A 22,638-nucleotide genomic window follows, 5' to 3' on the forward strand; every position below is an offset into this window, starting at 1 on the left:
TACGTGCTTCCGTAAAAATTGTAGAAACCATGCCTTGTGTACCGTAGAAAACATGTTGAAAATGAAATGCAAAACCTTTTAATATGTGCGCATTGCTAGCGTTATAACGAACACAAGTGTATCCCATCTTCACGTCGATCATACTTTGCGGAATCTGCACATAGAGGTATGGACATAGACTGTAACGGACAACAGTGTATCAATTCGTTGGCTGTCATGCACAAAAAAACAAATGAGCAATATTTCCAAACGTTATGAAAATGATTGAATAAGATTTTTTGATACCACAAAAAGCATACACATACGTGACGTCGCAATTGCTCGATATTTCCTGTCCATGTTTTGAACAACAAACACCGCCCTCGTGACTGCGTTCGTTGGGATGCACTGTCTGCAGAATAACGCGATTCGATTACGCTGCGTATATTCAGCTATTTCACAGTTGGCTATGTACCATTATAACAGGTTTCGTGATAGAATTTCATTTATTGTTGTTTTGAGGATTGTCTAGTAATTGTGTCTAGTGTAATATATACTGCACTTAAACAAAATGTGCCATTCACATTTGTTGCTACTGACACGAGTGTTTTTGTCATGTTTGTCATCTGTTACAAACGCTTTATTATATGATTCATTTACACTGAAATAAAGTGTACTGAAAACAACAACACACGTTAAACGTCATAGCTGTGGCGTATTACATGAAACCATAACAACTATGGTGTATTACATGAAACCATAACAACTGTGGCGTATTACATGAAACCATAACAACCGTGGCGTATTACAAAAAACCTCTGAAGTTCTACAATATTATGCATTTATGACAGCGTGGCTCTACCCGTGGATTTCACAATTTGAACTTTTCGTCTAAACGATACGAATTCCGAAATTAACAGTGTTCAAACAACCGACTCATACACAAACAAATCTCAAATTTCTGCGCTTCGCTTTCTGATAATTTCGGATACTATCATAACGCAATATGACACTTTATGGAAAAATATATACGTTCTCTAGTGTCACATGATCTTTCGGATTAACTTCTACCCTTATCACCATCGGGATATGGTATTATCATTTGATCCCTTCAACTGCGTAATGCGACAGGAAGGGAAGCGAACTACAATTTTAGTCAATAACGTGACAACGCGAGACACGGTGAGAAGCAGCGACAAACAATATCGAATTGCATCCAATATGAACCGGTTTCGTTGCTTTATTAGTTACGCAAATGAGCTGCCTAACACACATCGGAAGTATACATCACAGAATACGGCACTAATGGGGACAACATGCATGTTTCAATGACTATAACAACTAACCGCTACGAGATTTGTTTCATAAAATTTCAGATCACCAACTGAGACAGCGTTCAAATAGAAACGTGTTTTCAACCGTTTTCTCATACAGTAACTCCCATGGTGATATGTTCAAATATTCCGCACTCTACGCAAGTACATTTCAATATACATGTTTACCCATTAATCGTGTATATTCCCAGCAAGCTACGTTAGTTGTAGCCACGGGGCAGTGCACAGCTATCACACTGTGATTGTAATCGCTACCGATAGTTATCTTCATACTTACAGTGATATTGGCATTCTGAAATACCCGGATTGAAACGTTTCAGAATTACCAATGACTGGTCTAAATTGAAACAAAATTCATGTCACAATTGTACAATGTAATATTGTCCATTATTATACATCAGTCACCGTAACGCCATAAGTTACAGCGTGCCGTAATCTTGCGGTATTTTACGGAGTATTTTCATTCTACCATAATATGCAATGCGAATTCCAAATATGGAATGATTACGCACGTTTGCGTCCTCTAATAATAAAAATAAACATGGCTGCCACCAGAGTTTGACTGATTCTGTTTTTGGAAATTTTTGGATTTCGGCATTCACATGATGTATCCTTGGAAGGAAAAGATGTATAACAATAAGGTTATTACGAGAATACCGCAAAGTATGCACTCAGACACTACGCCGTCGCAACGCCCTCCACTGCGCATCCGTCGATACTCCCGCTGTACAGTCTTCGTGCTTACTTTGAGGTATCCTTGAAATAACATCACACATTACATAATTAGTATTCGCGTGGGCCCCTAATATCACAAGAGAAATATTGGATTGATCAGGAATAAATATGAAGTGATGTCAGAAAATTGTTGTGCAACAATAAGTAATAAAACTCATTTCTCTATACATTATACATAGTATTTGCATTACGTATTGGTAGGCTGTATTCTGCTCCGCTCAATGTATGCCATTTACTGGTTAACTGTATTTCATATTGTTTATCGCCGCATTTAAATACTGTATTGTGCTCTGTTCGATTATCTCGCTTTGACATCCGTATATACGAGAAACACAGCCAGTTACTGGAATACTGCTGCGCTGACAGCACGATGTTAGTCAAATTATTCGACTAGAACATATTTAGAAATCTGTAGAAATGTGTTGTTACTTCATATTCAACTCTATCTATAATCACGTGATTTGTAGTGGCTCTTTAGATAATCTGGTATCAAACTATTATACTGTAGAGAACATTTCATAATCCAAGAGTCAGACTGAACTGTCAACACAAGATTTAATGCGGGCGTGCAATTGGCAGTAGTATCAACTACTAACCGTATAACGAAATGGCGATGTGAGTATTTCTCATAAATATTCAAATATAGCCAGCTCGAGACATAGCGTGGTCGCCTAGTGTTTTATACTCTCTTCTCACAAATATGCATGTGTGCTGCGTTTGAGACGCATTAGAAATGTTGTGGAGCTGTTTTGATTTTTTAACGTATACAATTCATCAAATCTATGTGGCCTAAGTCTCGTATTTGTCTTATTCCAATCAAGTACGATTGTGCGTATTGAATACAAAATTTTAGTAATGATTAATGATTATAATTAATGACTAGAACATATTCAGAACTGATATATTTGTTAATTACATTGTAGATTAATAACAGCACATGTCTCTTTGCTCGTATATTATGATTATCTTTGTATTGCGTCATTTATTTTACTTTTTGTATTACAAGACATCATCAATTGTATAAAAACTGTATATCAATAGCTAAGAGATAAGTCTCAAATATTTTGATATGTAAGAGAATTTGTATTGCAATTTACTGACATGTGGAATGGTTTACAATTATTTTTTGTGAAATATAAAAACAACGCTAATGGCGTTCTCGTGACTTCAATTAAAAGAATTGTATGTAGTATACATACAAATCATTAAGGATAAGCCTTTTTTCATTCGGTATTTCATGTGGATGTGATATAAAAAGCGATTATGAATTATGATAAATTAAACGTTGTTTAGTCGCCTTAACATGTGAGTTTTCGTTTGATTCAATAACGAACTGCGTAAACGCATATACTGGTACGTACCAATAATATGAGTTTATTACGAGGATACCTCAACGTACGCACGAAGACAGTACAGCTGGAATATTGACAGACGCGCAGCGGAAGTCGATGCGCGGCCTATTATCTGAGTGTATACTTTGAGGTCTTCTCGTAATAACCTTATTATTATACATCTTTTCCTTCCAAGGATACACCATGATAATGCCGAAATCCAAAATGTTTAGAACAGAATCAACGAACTTGATTGTGGAGTCCGGTAAAACTTCGGTGGCAGCCAAGTTTGTTATCATTATTAGAGGACGCTTACGTGCGTAATCATTCCTAATATGGTAGGATGAAAATACGCCGTAAAACAACGCAACATTACGGCACGCTTTAACTTATGGCGTTACGGTGACAGATGTATAATAAGACGAAACATTATGATTTTATACGTTGCACAAACAACAGTTATAGTTTATGATGAAATAAAAATATATTTCAACTTGCAAACTGGAGTTACTGGTATACTGCTAGTAATATTGTAGCTGTGCTGTAACTAGCAACTGATATGTATTCGAACTCTTCGTGTTATCAGAAACAGGCATTTACTGTGTATTCACATTCCGTGCAATCAGACATCATTCATTCAGTGCTAATAAACGTGGCGTGTTATAGACAAGTTCATGTAGTGCATGTGAACTTCGCGTGTTATCATCATTCATGGCCATTTGCTGGGTATGCACTTTGGCATGCTATCATGCACAGCTATTTACTCTTATCAGACATAGTTGTTTAACTGTTATTCTATGCATACTAACCATACATGGGAAAATCTATATTACTCGTCGGTGATAAGATATAAACAGTCAAGTGTCAGCCAGGTTAAAATAAAATACCTCAATCTAAATATAAGTTATCATGGTGAGATTAGTTATATATTTTTTTACTATTCTGACTATTGAAAACAAATTACCTATGAATTGAACTTTTATCAACACTGTGGAATTGGCGATCGTGTCTCGGTTTGACTTTATCTGCCTCTTTTTTCTTGCTACGACTAAATAGCTACAGCGATGCTACCGATAAATGTAACATTTGACAGATAAAGGCAAACAGCCAAACAAAAATTGAGACGATGTTGTTATTGGTACAGCATATTCACTATCATATTCGACCATAATTAAACTTTCACATGATGTATCGATTGATATAAAAGCATGCTTTCTTATTAACTTTCACAGAATGTTTGAAACACACTGTTTAACACATTTTACCTCTGTTAAAAATAACAGCAATTTATACAAATGCAGTTGAAATTCTTTCGTCATTTTAACATGCAAATTGGGCCCAGTACTGTAATAATTAAAGTAATAATATTACAAGTCTAGCTCGCAAAAATACTATCTGGCACTGAGTTTTATATTAAAATTGACTTAATAATGACTGAAATATCACCCAATAAAATATTAATCTTGTTTATCAATCGTTATATCAACAAAAGTTGCAATATACAATGTATGGGCAAAGAAATAAGTAATATAAAATATTCTTCTTTGTCGTCTGGAAATAAAGGGAACTCAATTGTCCTCTATTTACTTCCAGTCGGAAATGATGAAAATGAGAATGTATGTATGTCCCTGTATACATTGTTTCTGTTTCTGCCAGATGAGATCAATAACAAACACACATACATCATGACTGACAGAGACATAGAATTAGATGAGTCGAAGTCGCCTACATATTTCGCTTCCAACTAAGATGTGTGCATGTATCTATTCTAAAAGGCCCCAGATTGAGATATTACGTAATCAATTTACCGATATATTGAATGACATTGCACAACATGTAGGCCATGTAATATACGTAACAGTATATTCGAAACGTTAGTAGTTTTCAGTATACGTAGATGCGTGGGAAGATAAATTGTAATTAATGTCATCGTCGCCGCTCTTCATTATGTTTCTCTGGTTGTAATAACAGTCCGAGAAACATTTTCAAGTTTCCGAAAAATGCGCATTTTGCTTTATTTTTAATAGAAAAAAACAACATTTTGAGAACTTTCACATATTTGCAACATTTTAGCAATAATAAACAGTTTTCATAAAATGTGCCCCAACTTGTATACATTTACGATAATTTTGTGTCTTTTTCACAATATTGTAATCATACCTTATAATTTTTGATTATTTGCCAAGATAAAATTCAAAATTAAACTATGTGAAATGACAGCTCACCAAAAGCCGAACTCCTGACAAATTTTGTAAGACCACTTATCATGCTACTGCAGTCTTTGTGTGAGGGAGTTTGCAAGAAATTTTTGACATCTTTGTTCTGGCCAAAGGTTGTCAAAAAAATTTCTGACATCTGTACTCTGGCCGAAGGTTGTCAAAAATTTCCCGACACCTGTGCTCTGGCCGAAGGCTGTCAACAATTTCTGACATCTGCGCTCTGGCCGAAAGTTGTCAACAATTTCTGACATCTGTGATCTAGGCCAAGGTTGCCAGAAATTTCTGACATTCATATTCAGAAAGTAAAAAAGACCACACCACCTAGTTCTCGTTAGGAAGTATTTCAATTTATTAAATATTAGTACTAAATTGAAAAAAGCAATTGTAATCAAATACAGGTCTATGTAAGTGAACATTCTGTGTAAAATATATCACCATAACACAGGGAATAGAAAATACAATTACAAGCAGCCTGTAGGCTGAGATAGTTCAGCTGTTATCAATGTACATAATTTTCAATTAAAGAACTGAAGATATCATTAGAAAATGAACAATATGTATAGTATCAAGCAATGGGACTTGCTGTTTTCAACAAAAATATAACTTAATCAAAAATAAACCAAAAATTACAAAAATATTCACTAAAATAAGAGAATTAAAGATATCATCACAAAATAAACAATGAGAAAAATCCACAAGTAGTACCTATATATGTATTAAATATCAAAGCAATCAGACTTGCGATTTGCAACAAGAAGTTGAAAATGTTACTTTTTACTAAAACTTACAAAAATATTCATCAAAATTAATATCAAAGCAATCAAACTTGCGTTTTTTACAAGAAGTTGGAAATGACGAAAATATTCACAAAGAATTGAGAATTTAAAATCTTGACATGAAATGACACATGCATTGTCTATAACAATACGCAAGTTAATGACACTAATTATGTGGGTCCTGTTCTGTGTCATCTTCAAGGAAGTCTGCAACTCCATCACATCTTACTTTACAGTAGTTTACACATTTTTCGTTGATATCGACTCCAACAACATTTCTACTGTGCAGAAGCCCCACCATTATACCAGTTCCTGTTACATAATAGAATGAGACAAATTTTAAACTTTTAAAATTTTCACTGCACACACTTTTTGAAATGCACATCTAAAATCCAATATTTAAAAGAATACCATAACAGTGTTACCACAGGCACTGAGAACACCCAATCACATGCAATCACACGAATAAGAACAAGTCTGATGACATTGGTCATGCAACTTTAGAACATTCTCCGCTAAAGCTTCATCTTTTAAGCCACCAAAAAGGTCACCAGGAATGCCTCCTAAAACAGTCTATAAGGATAATTTGAGCTTCTCTTTGGAAAACATGCTCAATGGTAAGTTATTTTGGCTATTCACAACAGAAACACCTAATCATTTCAGTAAAGTGGAAGACGTTTTGTTGTATTGAAAGGTGGTTTATAATTTATAATACTGTGAAATACTTCATTTTCGCTGGAATTAATTTTTGCTGAAAAGGCTTTTTGGGCGTTCTTTATGGAATTTATTTTCATTGATTTTTTGATGAGTTGAATGTGAAATACAGGAAATTATAATATATTCGCTGGATTTTATTTTCACGGAATCATCTCTTCAGCGAAAATAAATTTCAAGTGAAAATAAAGTATTCTACAGTAATTTCTTATTTCTAATCACCTGCTCCACATGTCCCATCTAAAATCCATGCTGATTTGCTACTGCAAAGTTTGATGACTTTTTCGCTGATATTTAGTATATTGACATATTTCAGATCTACCAACTCAATTGCTTCTCACATGACCAACTAGTATGCACGTGTTGCATGTTTAACTAGAGCGTACTGTTAGAAAAGTAACATTACTAGACGTCATGCTCGATTGCAGAAACACATGACTGAATGTGAATCGTTTTGCGAATTCTGTCTTATTTAAAATGCACCGGCGTGAAACACATCTTGAATGCGTTCCACCAATATACATGCCAATAATTATTATTCAATATGTTAAAACAACTTACAAAATCAGTAATAAAGTCAATTTATACGTGTCATAGGAAATATATATAACTGTGCAGTTCACCACAAAAAATAGATATTTTGTATTTTATTTTGATATCCGTAAAATGTTTAGACCGCCGCACAGAAATGTGTAATTTACCGTTCCGTAACATAGAACAATCTGAGGTGTAATACGTGGAACTATGTAATTTGTGATACTTCATATAAAACCATGTAATTTTTAATACGTTATATAGAACTATGAAATTTGTAATACGCAACATAGAACTATGTAATGTTTAATACGTCACATGGAACTATGTAATTTGTGATACGTCACATAGAATTATGTAATGTGTAATACGTCATATAGAACTATGTATTTTGTAATACGTAACAACAAATGTAATATTTAATACGTTAAATAGAACTAATTAATGCGTAATACGTCATATAGCACGTCACATACATTGTTTTCTGAAATAAATACATAATATAATATTCCGACTGCGTAGAAAAAAAACTTTGAAATAATCTTAAAAAATAGGTAAAATCTGTTCAGGACACGTGCAAATATTTTGACAGCATGTTACACATAACTAATGCAAATAGTCTGGAGTATATATGTAACAATCAGAAAAAATATCGGTGTGTATACCATATTCATTGTAACCAAATTAACACAAACCGCTAGACCCCGCCGCGTGTCAATAACAATGTTTGCTGAGTACTGGAACAACTCATTCAGTGTGTCACGTAATTGAAGATTTCTGTTTACTATGTCGCGAATAAATCTTATTAGCAAGTACAATACGAAAGTACATACGACTTGCGATGTACTAGTATATGTCTTCTTAGCTGTAATGAAAACGCGCAGCCAGACACCGTAAGAAATGATTAACGTAATGATTAACGTAATGATTGGCGTGTTTTTAATCATATAAAACATTTCACGTTGCGCAATCTGTAACCTTATATACGGCGTGTTCAGTATCATACTCGTCTCAAAGCTGGATACACTGTCAGCATACCATAGTATACACGAAATATCTCTGCCACCAAATGTGTACATAAAAAGAAAATGTGTTGGTACGCATGCGCAGCATAGCTGATCCTAATTCCGAGGCCTATAGGACAGGGCGATATCGAGAATTACAAATCTCACCGCAGACACGTAAAAACTGACATGGCATTGAGTGTACTCATATAATATTCCCATCCAACACTCGATTAGACCCATCCTCATTGGCTCACCCGAGAGGAGCTTCTTCGCGATTGTAACCAACATCTGAAAATGAAATTTACATCCGATAAAACTGCGGTAGCCATACTGTTGTAATCTCCTAATTGTTGAATTTAATTTACGGATAATGACATTTTATTTGCTTTAATGCTTAACATGCATATTATGTCTGGGGCAGTATGGTTGAAAAGGTTATGTAAATGCCTTGCACACTTCGCTGTGATTGACAGGTGGAACTGTGTTTCTCATTATGCCCCCTTCCACGTGTGGTGTATTACACAAGGATTTTCGCTGTAGAAATAACCTCGATCACCCTCTTTGTGGCGTCATGCAAAACACTCAATAAGACCGTCCAATTCGTTGTTAATTAGTGTGTGTTATGTAAGCTGTCATTTAAATATATATATATATATATATATATATATATATATATATATATATATGTCTGGTAGTTGTTCATTATTTAAATTAATGTGTTCAGCTCAGCTGGCTCTGTGCAAATAATCTTTAGTTGATTAAAAATATTTATAAAAATGAGACTGTGCATGATCGACAATTGCAACATACGGTATATGTATATGTTAAACACTGCGATAAAGACTTTCCGTTTTCGACATTGTGTAATTCTTTCGTTTTTATGCAGATACAGTATACAGTATTTTTACCGAGTAAAATCGTATTTATTAAAGTTATTGTTCATACATGATTTGTTGAACTCACTACATAGTTTGTGACTTCATTCAGCTTCTTTCAGTCATAATTCAAGGCAAAACATAGAGAATATAGCAAACCATTTTTTTTGTAATATTCTTAAGTAACTGGACAATTATATATGGCTGCATATAGAATGCATTTCGCTATGAATTATTCTTAATATAAATTTCTAAATTATCTTGTCAAAATAATTTTTTTCTCCCCAAATTTCACAATGTCGAAAATAGAAAGTCTTTATCGCAGTGTTGTGAAAAATTCTACATTTGTGAGATCGTTACAATGTTTATAATATTTGTGTGAGAACGATGTGTGGTATCATCATCACCTATTGCTGTTATTGATCTTGTAATAAAATCGAGTCTCTTTCAATTTCAGTTATTATCATCTCGGCCAGAGGAGAGCACGTCAGAAAATTCATGCTACATGCCTATGATCTAGGTCTCATCAACGGGGACTATGCATTTTTCTGCATCGAGTTTTTTAAACAGACGGACATGTTTGGCGACTTCTCTTGGAATGGCACGGATGGACGGAATGAAGACGCTAAAAAGGCCTACGAAGCTTTGTTCGTTTTATCTTTCTACAAACCAGACAACGAGGAATTTGCTGCGTTCGCTGAAGAGGTCAAACAACGTTCTAAAGATGAATTCGATTACGAGTATGGACCAGACGAGGAGGTTCGTATACATAAATTAAAGCGGGAGGGTCGTCACCTGCGCACGCGAGTCCCTAGCGACAGTAAAAACACACGCTAAAAACGCATGGGCTCATGGGTAGACGCTTGTTTGTAAACAATGACACGCTATGGCGATCTGACGCATGCGCAGGTGACGACTCCCCCGCTTTAACCATTTGTTGGAGAAATGACATTTTCAACGAGTGTACGGTATGAGTACCAGTACTAAGCAACTCTATTATTACCTTTGTACATAACCTTAACATTGTTTACAAATCAAAGAAAAAGACCTAACTATCTAGTGCCCATCTAATTACATATGGTAAACAAGTCACAATTCTTTATATTTCCCCATCGAAAAGATTTGTGAATTTGTTTGGTTAGGCTGCCCATTGCTTTTGAAATGCAACATGGTTTTAATTAGATAACGTTCATTTCCGCGACTAACATTTGTGGCAGTCAAACAGTCAAATTGCATTACTGAGAGTATGTATACTTTTTTCATGAGGTTATTCTCGTGCGCTGAATAGGATATGATGTTTCCGAACCTATAAATAGATAAATAGACCTGGAGATATGTTAGCCTCTGCAAACAAGCAAGTTGGACCCGACTCCATCAACTTGTCAATATTGGTAGCGACCAATCTATCCCAGCATTTAGACCCCTGGTCCAAAACAAACACACAGTCAACTGTTTCAGTCAGTAGTTTACGCTATGGACATGGCGCGTAATGAGGAACAACTCCGCCTTCATGTATTTTGGGTTTAAAACAGATACATGAGAGAATGTATTTTTTAGAATTACGCAAAAGACGCCAAAAAGACGATTGCCGTCTGCAGTTGTTCGATCCTGAATCCGGAAGTTTGTTGTCTGATCCTCAAAACGTATTCGGCCATACGGCACTAATATGCGGCTGTATTTTTTTTAAACATTATGTCGATTGAGACGATTTTTCATTAATCAAACTTGTCGCTAACAGGGAACTACACGAATGAACCTCGCAGCTTCGACATTTTTTTCCGACATCCCTCGATGTATCGAAACTAATCAGTGTACGCTAGTTCTAGGGCTCATTTCGTTTAAGCATAGTTGCAAGTACAACGTTTCGGATGCAGTATTTGTACACACCTTTTGGTGCTTTATAGTTATTTTTGTGGAAATATTTTAAAATGAAGTATGATATAATTGGAATGAAACATTTGAATGTAGCACAATTCACTCCATATATGGACTCGCCTGCGACTTCTGCTTACATGTCGTGAATTATGTAATATCTCGTGGTATACCCGCCTGCACGTCAGCTGGTCAAAAATAGATTTGAATATGAAATCGTGTAAATTGTATCTTTAAAAACAAAACACAGGTAGACGTAATTCAACAAATACAGAATTTTACTGTTTCTTTTACTATTTTATTTTTCTACTATTTGATTGCTCAAACATAGCGAATGGCTGTAATTCGTTTGACTTAGATTGCGTCAAAAATACATCGTGCGCTTATTGTTTTAGCGAAGACACATACTGTCAGTAATTCGAGAAGATTAACCTTAATTTGCGACGATATTGAATCTTACTAAAAAGTAATTCAGTACTTTCGTTAAATGCACCTGTAAAAGCTACATCGATTAAGTGAACGTAAAACACATAAATCGATTTAGCCGTTTATTTAGTAACATATTAAAAGTAATTACATTGGTAATAAGTTGATAAATATACAACTTTATTACGATCATTCTTGTTTAAGAGTTTGGAAAAATGTAACATCTCCGATGAAAGGAATAAACAGCTTATACTAATTGTCTCTGATACATGCGTCACAGATTTACATGGCCCATGAAAGCCATGTTGTGTGTGTGTGTGTGTGTTTATTTTGACGCCACTGTGATATCACTGAACGTAGTGTACAATTATACATCAAATTGAGATCAAACGAGAAAGCCCGATCGCGAATAAAATCGAGGAAGACCGAGGCAAGACACACCGTGGTTCCACGTGAATGAACAATATCGGTTTGATCACAAAATAGCTTACTAACCGGGGGTTTGATGTTTTTTTCAACGTGAATGTCTGGACAAGACAACGTTTGAAGACTGATTTGTCTGTAGCTTTGGGACTGTTAACGGTAACCAATATATGGTTTAATTAGTTCTATCAAAACATTTATTTAAAGCGGGAGAGTTGTCACCTGCGCATACGTCAGATGGTCATAGCGTGTTATTGTTTACAAGCGTCTACTCACGAACCTTTGCGTTTTTAGCGTGTGTCGTTACTGGGACTCATGTCCCATGCGTGCGCAGGTGAAAACCCTCCCACTTTAATTAGATTTTTTTAAATGTAGTAATGGTAAAATTGTTGGCATTCGCGAGATTCTTACATTATATTGTTTTCAGTATTTGTTCTCGTATTTAAATGTATCCCTAAATCGCGATTTCTCAATTTTCGAATACATTGACCTTCCAAACTCTAAAATACAACGTTTCCTGGTCAATCCAGTTATATACATAAGTTCGTTACCGTTTGACCACATAAATACAATTACATGATATGTTACGCAATTTAACAATCAATTTGTACCTCTATAATATCACATAGTCATCGCAATCATAAGTAGTTAGTACGCTTAGTCACTTTGTGTCTGCAGCAACTACAACAATGATTATATTACATTAAATCACGTCAGATGTTACGGTAGTTTAAGTAGAGTTGGGCGCAGGGCACTTTTCCCCTGGCAATCTGTACCTATTGTCAGTATCTTTTTTTGTTATCTGAATCAGAGATATATGTTCAAAGTAATCGATTTGCTAAAATTATCACTTTGGTAAATTTCGAAGTATTACTTAATTATTACTATTACCTAACTTATTTCAAGAGAACTAACCCATTCTATAAACGTTTTTATCTTAAAGCCTGACGCGATTGTTGTTTGTATTTTGAATATAATGCCTGGGAAATAGGAGTGACTTCCAGTGGCGCCCTTCTTACATCATGCCCAAACAGTTATTTGTCTTAATTTTATGTAGAAAATATGCATTATAATATTTATTATAAAATGATAATATTGGATTGTCAATCAAGCTTTGTGATAACAGAATATATGACATTCCCATGACGAATTGATAACATCGAGCACATATGTTATTTCATAGGTATCTGTACTTGCCGGTATATCTCATGACACTGTTATACTATACGCAATCGCTCTTAATGAAACATTGGCTGAGGGCGGCGATCCTTACGATGGAGTAAGCCTTGTAAGACGACTGTATGAAAGGACATTTAAAGGTTGGTTTCATGATTAAAATAAGGGTGGCATATGCCAAGATTTCTTTGAATAAACTCTTACTAATTTTTTTAAAAAGCTATACAAATTACTATTCCTGGATATCAATCGAGGATATGAAGTAGATGAATTGAGTAACAATTGTATAGTATTCCCATTGAATGTTAAGAAAGAATTGAGTATTGAAAGTTAGAGATTTTACTTATCAGATCATTCAACCGTTTGGGTCTGTGACGTTGAATGAAGTCATTGGTAGGTGAAAGTAACGACCGCGTTTATTGTAATTGTGTAAATACAAGGTCTCGGATAATTGCAATATACAATAAAAACAGTTATATTTTGTGGTACGAACCATTGGAGTATATCTTGGTATAATATTTAGTACGGAGACGTCCCATTGAGAAATATGAAAGGACACGCGTGAAGGTACAAGCCACGTGAATTCGTTGTTGTTGAAGCTATGTGCCACTATTTGTATGTCAATGGTAGCCGGAAATACATATTAGAAGGCTTATTGGGAGCCCATTTATAAAGCTGCCACCAATCACCCTCCACCTAGTCCATTATGATACCTTTTCTAGGGTAGTCATCGTAGATGCAAATTTAATGCAAACATTATTGAGCCTAAACATGTTGCCTACAAGCATTCGCTCTGTTTGAACGGACAGTACGATTCTTAAGTTCATTTGATTTGTAATGGCATACATTGTTTGAAATATCTAAATTCAATACAATTACAGTTACTTTTCACCAAGGATATCAATCATATAGTCTGTTTAGAAGGTGACTGAAATAATGTAATATACGTGTTTCTCTGTCATAGTCAGACACGTGCGTAGTTGTCGATCCCTGAACAATTACGAAAATAATTCTAGTAATTTTATATTTGTTTTTGTAATATTTCACTTCAGGTATTCAAGGTGACGTTACTATTGATGCAAATGGGGACCGTGATGCAGATTTCATGATGTTTGACATGACCGACCCTGTTGCCGGCACATTTGAAGTATGTTATTTATATCCTTAGAGTGAATTTTTTATGCATACTTGTAATAACGCCATTAACATTCTGTCATGATATACTGAAAGGGAAAGATATACTTCTTACGTGAAAAAAATACAAACGTGTCATTGTAGCGGAAATACTGTAGACGATATAATAGCACGTGTTACTTTATAAAAAGTATTTTCTATTATAACCGAACGATAGTTGGTATTTAGTCGCTAATGCAAAATCACCGAGAGATCATTGTTAGCGCGATAAGTAGCACTAAAGTCTCATACAGAACTATTACATATTTCAAAAGCCCAAATGGCCTAATAGCATCAATATTACTAATCCTAAACGCTTGAGTGAGTATAATAATAATTCCAATCTTCCATTATGCATTACTATGGATATCCACAACGTATCGTAATAATAGTACATCTCGTTAGAAACGAGCATGCAATCAATAACACTAGTGATGGGCCTTATGTGGCAAGTAATGGAATTTTTCATCGTTTTAAGTTGTTTCTGCGAACTCTGCGTTAATCACGCACACTGTAACGAGCGAATATATATAGATATATATATATATATACATATATTTCAGGAAGTTATAGAAACTGTGTTCGATATTACATACGTACTTAAATATGATTCATTGTAAAATGAAAACATCGCCTCCGCATTCTTTAACAATCATTATATTAGTATTCATTCGATGAAATTTATAACTACGCAAATGCGCATGCGCAATGAATCCAGACACGTTCATTGTTATCACAAACAAATGTTATTATGTGCGCAACAATGTTTCGAAGTAACATTCGTGAACTAAGTGGATTGTCATAACTGAGTTCATCTCTAATGTCACTGTTTATAAAATTATCCTATTTTAACCAGGAGTTAAAAAAACAATGTCCAAATTTCTTATCGACATTTTTAATCAATGACCACTACATAAATCTATGTGTATATTGCAGGTTGTTGGTCACTATTTCGGAAACAGTAAAACGTACGTGGAAGTCGAAGGACGCTCAATCCATTGGCCAGCAGGTGCAACTGGTCCTCCGAAAGATGAGCCAGATTGCGGATTTTTCAACGAGTACTGCCCAGAGAAAGGTATTAAACACAGAATTGCTGGCATATCGATAGCCCACAGAGCAACGTATTCCACGATTTGAGATTATAATATTAAAAACGTGTTGAATATAGCCAATAATTTTGTTGCCAAATGTGTTATCTCATATACGCGCTCTTTACGCATTGAATTTTGCTATGCATGTATGTATCCTTTTAAAACAGTCTTTCAAACGTGTTTGTTGGGATTTCTTCTACTCTTTGTATTTCTACACAGAGCCCGTTAATCCATTGTATATTGTTGCACCGGTGTTTGCTGGCTTACTGATTATACTGGCTGTTGTAATCTTGATTATGTACAGGTCAGTGCATATTTATATTTATATTTTTATTTTTATTGATTTCTTGTGAAAATATACATCCAGTAAAGTTGAATGGCAGTTACGACTTACTAAAGCAGAAAACGAACGAATTGGCGTTCACCTTTAACATCGATATGCATCTATAGCTATGGGCGATACAACTCTGCAATTGTATGAGCTCGGATAATGATAATAAAGCTTATTCAGGCCTTGTTATCACTATCTTGTTTGGCGGGGCAAGCACTCTTTAAAAGCCACATGACATTGATACATAAGTCACAGCTCATTTGGACTCATTGAATGATTTATAAATCATCAAAAAACACGCTAAAAGTGACTTCCGTAAAATTCACCAAGGCCTATCAAATAAACGGAATTTACGGCCATATGAAATATATATGAATGGCGTCACCTTGTCACATCAGCGTGGACCTTGTTTATAGGGGATTTGTCGCTACTTACTAACACCATATTACTGCTTATAAGAGACATCCGTCCGTGAAATTAGCCCTACTTAAAACTTATAATATCCCATAATTTAGCCGCGACTTATTAATGGCCGAATTTTATATTTATATGTCGTTATCTACTTTAATAATAAAGTTAATTCCCCGCCAGGATTAATATACTGCATTACCATCCCATGAGAGTCATTTGTGATCTCTTCGGCGATGAGTTATCACCAGTTTCCCAGTGCATAGACAGGTCTCGCTTATGTACTTATAAGAAGCCAAATAAGTTATTCAGAATCGTACAAAATATCATGTCGTAGTAGCGTACATTTGAAGGAAGCTTTAACTCGACTTAGGACTGAAACAAACATCACATCGCTGTCCTTGTTCATTTCAAAGGGTATTATGAAGACTGTTACAGTTGAGACCTTTGTGTTATTATGATTTTGTTCGATCTATTTCAATCCCACTCGACCCAAGACATGAACTCATTAAGTTCACGAAAGACACCAAATGCATATATAGTTATGACATTTCAAGCCAATGAACTATGAAACAAAATTTTTTAAAAACACAAATTGTTTTTATTGTTAATATAAGAAGGAAAATAATTTCAGTCAATGCTTGTATTTTAGCTGCTGCATTGTTATGAAAACGATACAATATAATTTTGATTGTGTTTTACTCCGCAATAAAATATAAATTTATTGTAGGAAACACTACGGGACAGAGGGGTGTTAGGTACTAGATGCTTCAATTCAAATATTATTCAATTTAATTACGAAGTATTAGGGGGAGTAGCCATCAATGAATCATTCTCTAATTTCCACCATCAGTTGACACCTTCAACTTGGAAGCCAGGACCACACCTGCTTTGCGACATCAATGCTTAAAAAACTACAGCCTCTCAACAACTCACAAAAACTTTCATGCCTGCTATTTTTAAGTTTGCAATAGAGAATTATGGCCAGTAACACCATGACTCGTCTCTCATAACTGCATTAAAACGCCAGCTGCAGCTCGGCCGCTGATTAGCTACTTGCGTGGTCAGTAACTTGTCCGGTGTATAATAGTTATTAATGTACCTTGGAAAACATTGGATTATTATGATGAAAACATACATAACTCATTGTAACATTGTTCTTTTTAATAGGAAATACAAATTACAGCAAGCCGTTGCAAACATGTTATGGCGAATCAATTTCGATGACGTAATATTGCACGGAAAAATGGGCGCCACGCAAGCAACGATGAAAGTAAGTAGGACGCGTTAATTGTGTGTCCTTGTATTTAATCGAAGATAATATCGTGGCGTCATAAATAACTCAATTGTTCCAATAATGCACGTCGTGTCGCTAGAGTGGAAGGGATCAGATTTACATCTTTTCAACTTCGTTAGAGAAAAAAAATCACACTGAAAGGGAGCAGCGTGTTTTATGCTGATTGAGAAAGATTACATGGCACCTGTAAATTGAAGCAATTGATTTGTACGATTTATTTTATGTTTTGACAGCTTGGGTTATCTTTGATTAGCTGATCCGCGTCTAATTTTGAAAAAGAACACATTAAGCGCACTTACCACTCTCTCAAGAGTAAGTTAAAGTTGCTGCCCGCTATGACGTAGTATTCGAAATGGTAGGATTGTGATTGACAATCAACAAATTACATGCATGCTAACAGACAGACTTCAATTTATAAGCAGCGTAATTGTGATTCGTTTAGACCCCAACAAATTTCCAGTTTGTTAAGACGATTTAAATTGAAATGTTAATCAATACGGTGATATAACATACTTCAACATCAATTATCAATTGCGATTGGTTGATTTCAGACATCAACGTTATCATTAAAATCCAATGCAGATGCCGACCAAGTCTTCACAAAGACATGCACATATAAGGTATGCATTACAATTTTTACATAGATTCAAAGGTTTTAATTTTGCTGGAAATGACGTTACAAACACACCTGTTGTTTTGTTTGCAGGAGTCGCGTCGTAAATATACCGGGTATTGCATTGCGTGTTGTTATTCATTGATATTGAAGGGGGTTGGTATGTTTCTTAGTTGGAATCTTAAAACAGGAGGAGCACAATGTATTTTTTTCACTTTTAAAATAAGTCACAAGTGTTTGTAAGTAAACATTGATATGATGGGATTTCCTTTCTGACAAGTCTGTCACAACGCTATGAGTACAGAGATGACCATTGAAAATAAATCAACCATCAAATATCTTTAACAAATGTCCCCGTAAAACTGGATGTCATCTGAATTGTGTCTGTTGACATATTTCTCACAAGTTGTAACAGAAAATATTAACCAACCCATCTGTTAAAGTAATAAACACGTGGTGGAATTTTAGTTATCTGACTGCACACATCGACTAGATCTCAATTACGAACTTCGTGATTTGAATTACGTCATTCTTACAATACCCCCAATATAAAAACCAACGAGCTGTTTAATAATTAGTTCAAAGTGTGATATTTTACGCAAATAATGGGAAGACGCGATTTGTTAATAATAACAATAGCATAGTAAACAAACAAAATCGACTTTCGGTGTAATTACTAGTTTATATACAATTTATTTGAAAACGATGGATCCAAAATACATTCCTAACAAACACTCCTGATATAATTCTGCCATATTTGTTACATGTAGCAGTGTCTAAGCAAATAATTCAACAATGTTTTTGTTTTATTAAAGCGTTATGTTGTCACTGATTAGTCAATGCGACGCACCGCTTATTTAATGGTGCGAAAGTGGTAGCATTCACCGGCAGTCTTTAACCATACTGTCAATAAAGTTATTGATACATTCAAAGTTCGCAAGAATTTGTCGCCGATTTGACAATTCAGAAAAAAAATTAAATACCGCGTTATGGAAAATCGATTACCAATTTAATACATATATCATATCAACTTGCATTCTATATGGTTGACAAAGACATACTTGAACCAAACGTCAAATATTGATTCATTGGTACGCGAGTGAGATTAGAGTCTGATGGCAATTGAAAATATTGCTTTACAATCTCCACCAAGAATTGTAATCAATCAAGTCAACCCGTCGGTGGTGGTCTTGATTGATTAAAATTGTTATTCCAGACATCGAGTCTTATATATTAAGTTATTAGCAACTTTTGTAGACTTGTATACTTATCATCAACATCAACGCATTGTCGGTTATACTTTTCAATATTTGGAAAATGAGAAACGGGAAATTTACTGCGAATCACGACAAGATGAATACTACTTTAGTTACGACTTTTGTATAGGTTGTCGTCAAAGATAAAAATAAATAATATTATAACACAATTCAGGTCAATAAACTTTGATACCTGGCGATGTCTTTAAAATTGCATCCATATTTTGCAAATATGTTAGGCATCACCCCCTGGCTAATATATAAGTTTAACAGGTTGAGATCGTGGATGGATAATGAGAAGTTAAACATCAGGATCCGACTTTAAATGACACTTACTTAGTTCTTTTGCGCATTAAAAGTCAGTTACACAGTAGGTATGTCGTTGCTAAGCGATATGGCTAAACGGTATGAGTTACTTACATAAATTGGTAATTTTTAATTTTAAATTAACATGCTCTTTTCATGCACAGTAGTAGAAAATTGAATTACCATTGCCTGTTTATTTGTCTTTTTTTGCTTGTGTATCTGTCAAAAACCTTTGAAGAACTTTTAACAATTGCAAGATTCAATTCGAGTCTTTTCACAAGTAAAAAAAAAAATATGTCAATATGATAAACACATGTTTCTCAAGAAGACATATAAGTATAATACAGTATGGGTATTTGTTGGTGCTTAAGCTGTCTTACCTTATATTAGTTCTCTCGAAGTGCTTTCTAGAGTGAAATGCTATCATATTGACTCACAGAAGGCCCAGACAAATTCTAATAATGCTATGAGTTTGTTTTGTATTACTTTATTCGTGTAATACTATGCTAGAATGCACTGTTTTGGCACCACATGAATGCATAACTCATAGGAGGCGGTGAATGCAGACTTGTAAAGAACACTAGCACAGTTGTTAGTTAGTCCCGGTATTATAGGCAGAATATCTGCTTATGTTAGATTGGATATTATTTCATTCGTACACACAATACGTGACTTAGATGGTTTTATTCTGATCTACACACTGAAACACAAATCCACGATGCTGTACCACGGTACAGGGTTCATTATTTGGTCATCACTCATTATCTTCGTTATCTTCATCATTGACATCTAACTGCATATACTAATGTGTAAACTGCGATTTGTCAAATCCAGCTTCTGTACTGTCCGGCCGTTTTTCTTACTAATTTCGAGCAGAGTTGGAATTTGCTCGATGCGAAAATGTTTATATAAAAAAAAAAAACGCAAGAGATTTGGTTGTATATTATTTAACTCTCGTACTATAACTGCATTTTTGTTTTTTGTTTGCATTTGCAGGGAAATGTTTACGCCATCAAGTTTCTTCACTCTGGGAAGCGGATTACCTTAACACCAAATCTGTTGTTGGAACTTAAATTGGTAAAAACGCAATTATAAATAGAAATACGTTGTTTGTGTTCAACACGTACTGACCTAGATTATTAGCAAAAATGTTCACACCACCAACAGCGGGGGTAGAATAGTTGCAAGTAATTGTTGTTAGGCCCTGTATTACAATACAACTATACAATTTTAAATTTGTCATCGTTTGGGTCATGTCAGTTTTATTAATAATACTTTATATAGCTGTTCAATTGCTCAGTAATGTATATTTCATCTGTATATCCAAGCACGGTTGTTTAACAATAAGATGTGTTACACCAAATACTCTGTTATAGATGCGTGATTTGAGTCATGTCAACGTGGTACGATTCATTGGTGCTTGCTTTGATGAAGTCGAGAGGAGCTGCTTTATCTCCGAATACTGTCAGAAAGGCAGTCTCCAGGTAACGTTTACCATCATGGGTATTGCGCTATAACGTGGCGACACGATTAAAGACTGCAAGTTCCATTGATAAAGTACAGTTTAATAAAAAAAGTAACTAGCAACCGATTTATTTAATTTTGTTTCTCTATTTTATCGTAGGACATCCTGGAGAATGACGCAATCAAACTTGATTGGATGTTTCGATATTCATTAATGCTAGATGTGTGCAAGGTAAACAATGATTTTTTGTATCATTTAACACTATATATAATTAATTGAACGATTTTGGAATTAATATACTCACTTTACTGATCAGATGACGTCATAACAACGACATAAACATCATTGCTGTTGAATAGAGCAACATTCTTGAGATGTTTGTCTTACTTATCGAACTTCAAGACTTTGGGAATGAGAGTAAAAAAAAATACATCCATTTTATCTTTGTTTTCATTTAACGATGTCTATTTTTTGACACGTAGGGCGTTGAGTATATCCAGGCTAGTTTTCTCAAGTGGCATGGAAATCTGAAATCTTCAAACTGTGTTGTAGACAGTCGGTTCGTACTCAAACTGACCGACTCCGGCCTACATGAAATTCGAGCAAGTGTACCGACTGTTGTTCAGAATGGCGGCGGTGTCTACGATGAATACGCAGAGGAGGAACACGCAACATACATGCGTAAGTACCATATGTGATCAGTTGGAATTATATCAGGTTAATTAGTCCTATATTCAAGTTATCATTGTATTTAAACAATGCATCACCACTGAGTATAATCCAAAAGAATCGATCCAACGCCATTCGTCTTGATGATGAAATAACATAAGAACCCACATAATGAGAAGAAGAGTCATGATTTTGATGAAAAAAGTCTCATCATAAGTCATGGGTTTAAATATAGGAGTAATATTTTAATCTTATAACCAAAATTGAAGCGCGACGATATATCTTACATGCGTTGTACACATCCTGACCCATGTCGAATGAAGCGCGGTGCTCTATTAATAATATGTTGCGCATCGTGAGTTTAGGTCATACCAGCAAAACAGTTAGTTTAATTTATAAACACTATTTTCACATTGAGATTGGTGTGTGTATAATTGCAGGAATGCTCTGGCGATCGCCTGAGATACTGAGAGGTGAAGCACCTTCATGCGGCACACAGAAAGCGGATATTTACGCTTTTGGGATTATTATGCAGGAAATTGCACTGAGAAGTGGACCTTTCTACACAAATGATATCGGACTTTCGCCCAAAGGTAATTAATGTAAAAAATGTCTTTTTAGCGAATTT

General features: G+C 34.9%; 1 protein-coding gene across 1 annotated transcript in view; it reads left to right on the forward strand.

The window, feature by feature from the left end:
* Window positions 1–22,638, forward strand: part of LOC100366629 (atrial natriuretic peptide receptor 1-like) — a 76,121-nt gene that overhangs the window by 46,679 nt on the left and 6,804 nt on the right. The window contains exons 2-13 of the mRNA XM_085495090.1: window positions 9,962–10,263; window positions 13,409–13,544; window positions 14,454–14,548; window positions 15,511–15,649; window positions 15,885–15,969; window positions 17,575–17,677; window positions 18,253–18,321; window positions 20,873–20,953; window positions 21,253–21,360; window positions 21,501–21,572; window positions 21,824–22,022; window positions 22,451–22,603. Of these exons, the coding sequence (XP_085351216.1) occupies window positions 9,962–10,263; window positions 13,409–13,544; window positions 14,454–14,548; window positions 15,511–15,649; window positions 15,885–15,969; window positions 17,575–17,677; window positions 18,253–18,321; window positions 20,873–20,953; window positions 21,253–21,360; window positions 21,501–21,572; window positions 21,824–22,022; window positions 22,451–22,603 (1,542 nt within the window). The remainder of the gene's footprint in view (window positions 1–9,961; window positions 10,264–13,408; window positions 13,545–14,453; window positions 14,549–15,510; window positions 15,650–15,884; window positions 15,970–17,574; window positions 17,678–18,252; window positions 18,322–20,872; window positions 20,954–21,252; window positions 21,361–21,500; window positions 21,573–21,823; window positions 22,023–22,450; window positions 22,604–22,638) is intronic.

This window comes from Saccoglossus kowalevskii, chromosome 21 (assembly GCF_978046115.1).
Source record: "Saccoglossus kowalevskii chromosome 21, keSacKowa6.1, whole genome shotgun sequence".
Classification (NCBI taxonomy): Eukaryota; Metazoa; Hemichordata; class Enteropneusta; family Harrimaniidae; genus Saccoglossus; species Saccoglossus kowalevskii.